Source organism: Salvelinus fontinalis, chromosome 27 (genome assembly GCF_029448725.1).
Source record: "Salvelinus fontinalis isolate EN_2023a chromosome 27, ASM2944872v1, whole genome shotgun sequence".
NCBI lineage: Eukaryota > Metazoa > Chordata > Actinopteri > Salmoniformes > Salmonidae > Salvelinus > Salvelinus fontinalis.
In genome coordinates, this window is record NC_074691.1 from 29,843,401 (window position 1) to 29,851,319 (window position 7,919).

General features: G+C 44.3%; 1 protein-coding gene across 1 annotated transcript; it reads left to right on the forward strand.

The window, feature by feature from the left end:
- Nucleotides 1–5,356: 5,356 nt before the first annotated feature.
- Nucleotides 5,357–7,654, forward strand: LOC129825425 (4-galactosyl-N-acetylglucosaminide 3-alpha-L-fucosyltransferase 9-like). Its single transcript, XM_055885520.1, has 2 exons — nt 5,357–5,631; nt 6,487–7,654. The coding sequence occupies exon 2, from the start codon at nt 6,497–6,499 to the stop codon at nt 7,598–7,600; it is 1,104 nt and encodes a 367-aa protein (XP_055741495.1). The 5' UTR covers nt 5,357–5,631; nt 6,487–6,496; the 3' UTR covers nt 7,601–7,654.
- The last annotated feature ends 265 nt before the right edge of the window (nt 7,655–7,919 follow it).

Consider the following 7,919-nt stretch of genomic DNA (forward strand, 5'->3'; position numbering starts at 1 on the left):
CATTTTGTCTGTCATAGTTGAAGTGTACCTATGATGAAAATTACAGGCCTCTCTCATCTTTTTAAGTGGGAGAACTTGCACAATTGGTGGCTGACTAAATACTTTTTTGCCCCACTGTATATATTTTTTACATTCTATAGTTTATACTGCTATAGTTCTCACTCTAGCCATCTATACTAACTCACTATACTAATCCCACTATAATAACTCCACACCTGAAACCACTGCAAAATAACTAATTTTACCTAACCCATAGCTTATTACAACCCTATTACTACTACTACTACTACTACTACTATCAGTCCAGGTTTGGCCGGGGTAGGCCGTCATTGTAAATAAGAATTTGTTCTTAACTTACTTGCCTAGTTAAATAATGGTTGCATTTAAATAAATAACAAATGATCACTACTGCAGTTACTACCACCACCAGTACTACTACTATTTCACAACCATATACTTCAACTTGATTACAGTAGTGCTCTTACTGAATTATCACAAAGTTTTAATTGATAAAATCCACAGTAAGATGCTCAGTATCTGAAGTAAACAGTGTGAAACTGGTCATGTGATCTCCACACCTGGCCAAGAATGTGTTCTTGCCTGGAGCTGCAAAACTGGTCATGCAAATAGCTGTCAAGATCAGGTTTCTTGATCCCAGGCCAACACACTGACAAGGTTCTTTATCTCAAATATTCTTGGGGGGTTTCATGCAAGGATACTTTATGGACACACACAGGAATGAAATGGTAGTGGTTTTGAAACAGGGGATAGAGGTAATGAATACACTGTACATATGATAGCACAAGAGCAGTATTACCATTAAGAAAGCAGTGTATAAATGTGCATGCTACCTGTGCATTTAACAACACCGGTACAAACAGAAGCAGCATACAATATGAATATGCAATAGTTTCATTCCAAAACCCTATATATCCATTTTTAGAAATGTTGGTGAATTAGCTTGTATTGTTCAAAGAAATTGGTGTTATTTTTCATTGTCTAATCATGGCATGGGGTTGTTCAATAACAGACATGTATTTATTTAAAATCTACTTGATGGTTTAATTTCAGAGAGACAAATAATCATGTTTCTTTTGTTGTAAAATGTTATACAGTATATAGTTGATTTAGAAATACGGGCACTTTTGGATGTTAATTGTTTTTGAAAATGAAACCTCTTGAAACTGCTTTATATCTGCTTTATATCTATCTGAATATTTTCTTCACTCTGTCTGAAATCAAGATCTAATAGTGTCTGAGACCATACTATTTAAGATGATAATTTTCTTTAGGGGGAAATGTCATTACCACCATGCCATAAAATGTGCTATTTTAGTTGAAAAGACAATCACAGAATTGTGACGTAGGTATTTTAAATGACTGTTAGGGGTGTGTACGGGAGGCGAAGTCAGGTGCAGGAGAGCAGAGTGTAGTAAACAGGCTCACTTTAATTCCGGTACAAAAACGACAGCACATAAAAACACAAACGTGCTAAAAACATGGAAGATAACAAAAGTATGGCGCCTGACAATATCCACATAACAATAAACAATTACACACGACTTCGGCGACTTCGGCGGAAGTCATGACCGCCCCCCCCCCCCCCCTTGACACGCGACTCCAGCGGCGCGCCGACACTGGCCTCGGGGACGACCCGGAGGGCGAGGCGCAGGGCGATCCGGCCGGCGACGGTGAGACTCCCGCAGCAGTTCAGGTCCATAACATCCGCAACCGGGACCCAGCACCTCTCCTTCTCAACGTACCCCTCCCACTCCACGAGGTGATGAAGGCCGCATGCCCGACGCCTCGAATCCACTGAAAGGGGGAGAGGTTAGTGAAGGAGTGGCGAAGCGAGTTCTGTGCCATCTCGGCCCAGGGCATGAACGCCGCCCACTCCCCCGGCCGGTCCTGGCAATAGGATCGCAGAACCCTGCCCACATCCTGGTTGACTCTCTCTACCTGCCTGTTACTCTCGGGGTGAAAACCCGAGATAAGGCTGATCTAGACCCCCAGACGTTCCATGAACGCCTTCCAGACTCTCGACGTGAACTGGGGACCCCGATCAGACACTATATCCTCAGGCACACCATAGTGCCAGAAGACGTGAGTTAACAGGGCTTCCGCAGTCTGTAGGGCTGTAGGAAGACCGGGCAGAGGGAGGAAACAACAGGACTTAGAGAAACGATCCACAATGACCAGGATTGTAGTGTCTCCCTGTGAAAGAGGTAGATCGGTTAAAAACTCCACAGACAGGTGTGACCAAGGTCGTTGTGGAACGGGTAAGGGGTGTAGCTTACCTCTGGGCAGGTGTCTCGGAGCCTTTTCCTGGGCACACACCGAGCAGGAGGAAACATAAACCCTCACGTCCTTAGCCAAGGTGGTCCACCAGTACTTCTCAGTCAGACAGCGCACCGTCCGACCGATCCCCTGATCACCAGAGGAGGGTGACGTGTGGGCCCAATAGATCAACTGGTCACGGACAGCAGACGGAACGTACAGACGCCCGACAGGACACTGGAGGGGAGCGGGCTCTGTACGCAATGCCTGCGCAATGCCAGCTCCCACATGACCGGCGCTACCAGGCAAGAGGCCAGGAGTATGGGAGTCTGATCCATGGGCCGCTCCTCTGTGTCATACAGCCAGGACAGTGCGTCTGCCTTCGTATTCTGGGAACCTGGTCTGTAGGACAGGGTAAACACAAAACGTGTAAAGATTATGGCACACCTTGCCTGACGAGGATTCAGTCTCCTCACTGCCCGGATGTACTCCAGGTTGCGGTGGTCAGTCCAGATGAGGATAGTGTGTTTAGCCCCCTCAAGGCAATGTCTCCACGCCTTCAACGCTTTAACCACAGCCAACAGCTCCCGGTCCCCCACATCATAGTTCCGCTCCGCTGGGCTGAGCTTCTTCGAGAAGAAAGCACAGGGGCGGAGTTTTGGTGACACCTCTCCACCCCTGAGGTGGTGTCTCTGCAGGCCAACTCCCGACAGACGTCCTTGCACAGACTGCAGTGATAATGGTCGATCAGGGCCCTGTCGTTCCATCCCGCACCGGCGGCCAGGGTCCGAAACTCCAGGGCGAACTCCTGGGCGCTCCTCGTCCCTTGCCTCAGATGGAAGAGGCGCTCACCCGCCGATCTACCCTCAGGCGGGTGGTCAAAGACTGCCTGGAAGTGGCGGGTGAACTCCTCAAACTGGTCCAACGCCGCATCTCTCTCTCTGCACACGGCGTTGGCCCACTCCAGGGTTTTCCCGGTGAGGCAAGAAACGAGGGCGGACACCCTCTCACGGCCAGAAGGAGCTCGGTGGACGGTTGCCAGGTATAAGTCTAGCTGCAACAGGAACCCCCTGCAGCCGTACCGTCGTATTCCCCGGGAAGGGAGAGACGAATCCCACTGAGACCATGAGAAGGGGGGGGGGAGTAATGGAGACCCCGGTTGTGCTGGTGGAGGCGCTGGAAGAACTCCCTGTCTCTCCCAGCGGTCCATTGTCTGGACAACGCGGTCCATGGCGGTGCCAAGATGATGGAGCATCGCTGTGTGCTCCCGGACGCGCTCCTCCACCCCTATTCCCGGGGTACCTGCTCCTGCTGACTCCATATTACGGGTCAGGATTTCTGTAAGGGGTGCGTACTGGCGGCAGAGAAGTCAGGCGCAGGAGAGCAAAAACTGGGTTTACAACGGAGCAGTTTAATTCATAAAACTGCCGGCATACAGAAACAAACAATCAATGGGTACAAAACCCGTCGCACACCAGATAAATGTTTACATGCACTTACAATAAACAATTCCGGACAAGGACATGGGGGGAACAGAGGGTTAAATACACAACATGCAATGAAGGATTTGAAACCGGGTGTGTGGGAAGACAAGACAAAACAAATGGAAAATTAAAAGTGGATCGATAATAGCTAGAAGACCGGCGACGCCGACCCCCGAACGCCACTCGAACAAGGAGAGGAACCGACTTCTGCAGAAGTCGTGACATTATGAAATTCTCTGAGGAGGATGATCCTCCCCTTCCTACTCTGAGGAGCCTCCACTGACTGTTTCATATATCACTCATTGATCTTTCCCACTTTTCTGGCACGTATCTACTATTCACAGGGATATATCAAAACATATCTACTATTCACAGAATGCATGTCTCCACAAACAATAGTGGAACAGATACGGCCACATAGTGAGCCACAGATAACTACAAACACCTGTGGTTAACTAAAGTAGCCAAAAGGGCCACTAGATGTCATAATATCAAATAGAAATACAAATGCTAGATAGAACAGAACATATTATAGATATATTTCTACTAGAACAAAACACATGTACAGATAAAAAAAAGAGGTGTTAGTATATGGAACCCATACTATCAGAAACAGAGCAATACATCCGAAAAGCGGCACAAAAAAAGAAAGAAAATGAAAACATTTACAACACTATATATACATATGTTTATTATTATTGTTTACCTTTATTTTGTCAGGGAGTCAAACTGAGAACAAGGTCTATTTTACAGATGAGCCCTGAATTACATAAATTACAGAAAATACACACATCAAAATATAAATGTATAATGCAAGCAGAAAAACAAACACGGTCATAACCCCCCCCCCCCCCCCCCCCCCCCCCCCATTCATCGGTAATAAGGTCCTCATTCAGCTTTCTGAATTACACTAGCGGGGCCAGAACATTACATTTTAGAACATTTTGAAGGTTGTTCCACAAATACGGTGCAAGAAAACTAAATGCTGATTCACCAAACTCAGTAGAGACTAAATTCCTTTCCAGAGTATGCCATGCCTGAGAACGGGTTTGGTAACTCGTGTGTCTAAAGTTTAGTAATGATGTTAGGTACAGTGGGAGTTTTTGTAAAATGATTTATAAATGAAAACATGGCAATGTATCAACCTACAATACGTGACATCAGAGGGCCATCCAACTTTCTGGTAGATAATGCAATGATGAATAGCAAAACTGTCGCCCATAATAAAGCACAGTGCACTATGATAGATAGCTATGTAGAACCAGGATCTTTCTGAAAACAGCTAGATAAAGGTAAAGGTTATCGTAACCTGTCCGGGTAGTATCAGTTCACACCAGTGGCGTCATGGATACAGGACACCCTAATACCTGGGAGGGGGGCTATGTTTGAAGCTAAGATGCTGACAATAGGAATTTAAAACATGACCCTCATATCAACATCCAAATTAAGTCCTAATCGCTGTATTGTTCATTAAGTATGGATCCAGAAGAATTCTCTCTGGCAGAGTTCACGGTCGTTTTTCTTTATTTCTGGCCTTGCTGCCCATTGGCTGTGGCGAAGGAGGAAGTACCACAATCTGCTTAGCCACTCCTGAAATTCCCCGCGGAAGCGTATTGAGAATGTTTTCTGCCGCTTTCGGATGGTTCTTCCTTTTCAAATGTAAACAATAGCGGTAATTTTGAAGATAATTCAATACAGCTTCTCACTGTTTCACTTTTATATACTTGAGCAGATGAGTATGTGACTGAGAAACGAATCACACAGTTCAACATTTCTGACTGGGTGTGTGTAGGAATTACAAAACCGATCACAAAGCAGATCATCACCGAACACCTCTGAACAAGCTGTAACAAGAACAACCTGTCGTCTGGTGAGTCTTGATCTTTTCTCTTTAATTATAGACCTCACTAAAATACAGACCTCACTTATCTAAGAATATGCTACGCAAAGTGGACATAGTTTTTCAGTTTTATAGATCTGCTTGTAAATATGAAGGGAGAGGATCCTTAGGGCCATTTTGAAAGGTCAAGTGAAATAATGAAAACACATGCTTTATTTACTGTATTGGCAAATCCTTAGGTCAAGTCTGATTAAGTGTTTTTACACATGAAAAATACATTTGAAACAATTTTAGAAGAGATTGTCATCTACCTAAACCATATCACATTGCAGAACAAAGCAGGAGAGTAGGTTGGAACTGTATTAGTAAAGGGTAGACATTTGAAGTTACTTGTTTAAAATACACCTCACCTACCATTGTAAAATGTCCATTAAATTGTGTTATACTGAGACTAAAAGTGAACTATTGACAGACACAAACCTGAGGTGGGTGTGTATGGTACGAACGAGAGAGACGTGATAGTTGTCTTTCAGCTACAGGGTAAAAGCAAATTAACAAATAAAAGTCTATTTTATGGATAAAAACAGACTTGTCCCTCATGAATAAGTTAACCGACATATCTTATCATGTTTCTTAGCCTTATATCGTCCGGTTCCCCTTTGTTGTAACAGGATTTGGTTTACAGTTCTGGGCTGACATATACTTTGTGCAGTTGTTGCATTTGCTATTTTCTCATACTTTCTTCCTGTACAAAACAAGCTGTTAAGAAGTAAAACAAGGAGTTAAGAAGTCAAACATACTGTTAAGAGGTAAAACAACCTGTTTTTTGTACAGGAAGATTCAATTGACTTAAAACCATTCAAAAAGTTGACTCTTTTTTTGCAGAACACCCAAAATGGTTTCTGGAGTTGTACGTGTTGTCTCCTTCTCGATCCTTGGTATAGGAGGATTTCTGACGCTGTTTGTAATGTACTATCAATCAGCTCCATCTCAGATCTGCCCTCCCCAACCTGCTTTGCCACGTCATTACTCAAAGCCACCTGAGAACAGTTCCTTGTCTAAGAAGCAGCCAGAACCAGACAAGCCCATCATGCTGTTGTGGTTCTGGCCTGAAAACCGCAGGTTTGATTTTAGCGATTGCACCACATTGTTCAACATTGATAGCTGCCAACTGACAGATGACCAGTCTCTGTACAACAAGGCAGACGGGGTGCTCATCTTTCACAAATCCATCAAACACGATTTATCCAACTTGCCTCCATCACCTCGACCACCATTCCAGAAGTGGATCTGGTACCATGTGGAATCACCTACAAACACAATTAGGATACCTGGTCTAGAGAACCTTTTCAACTTGACCTTGAGTTATAGGGAAGATGCAGACATCCCTGTACGTTGGCGCTTAACTGCAAGGAAAGGCCAGGGTGAGGACTTTGTGCTGCCCAAGAAGGATAAATTAGTTTGCTGGATTGTGAGTAACAATAACCCTGCAACTGGAACAGCAGTAAGGGATAACTATTACAGAGAACTTGTCAAACATATTAAGGTGGATCTCTTTGGAAAGGCCTTTGCAAGATTCTTGAGATATGAGGACTACTACTCAACACTCTCCAGCTGTAAGTTCTACCTCTCCTTTGAGAACTCAGTCCACAGAGACTACATCACTGAGAAGCTTAACGGACCACTTGCAGCAGGAACTGTGCCAGTAGTATTGGGCCCACCGAGACAGAACTATGAGGACTTTGTCCCGGGAGATTCCTTCATCCATGTTAATGACTTTCCCAATGCAAAAGCCCTGGCTGAATTCCTCCTGAAGTTGGACAAGGATGAGGAGGCATATCTGCGCTACTTTCAGTGGCGTAGAAACTTATTTGCTCAGCAACATCTAATTCAACTGAGTCAAGAGTTCATCCAATCTATTTGTTATGCCTGTGACCATATAGGCAAACATAAGGAGTACAGGTTTGTTCCTGATCTTTACAAATGGTATTTCGTTTAATTAGTCTCTTCTGATCAGCGTTTACCATCACTGGTGTACCCCCCCCCCCCCCCTCCCCCCAGATAGAATATGAACAGGTCATAAACCATGACTAAAAATGTTTAGAATTTTTCGCACAGCCTTATGGCAAAGTGTGTAGAATAGCACAAAATGTGCTTGATAAAATGTACAATTCTCTCTGAAAATGTAAAATTCTCTAGCGTGAGATTACTTATAAATCTTCACATATTTTTGCGAAACTGCGGTAGGCCACTGATTAACATCATATTGTCTATATACGTTTTTTTTTTTGAGGAAATATATTTGTGGAATGTATTAC

Coding starts and splice junctions, on each gene's coding strand:
- LOC129825425 (XM_055885520.1), top strand. CDS start 6,497: ATGGTTTCTGGAGTTGTACGTGTTGTCTCCTTCTCGATCCTTGGTATA.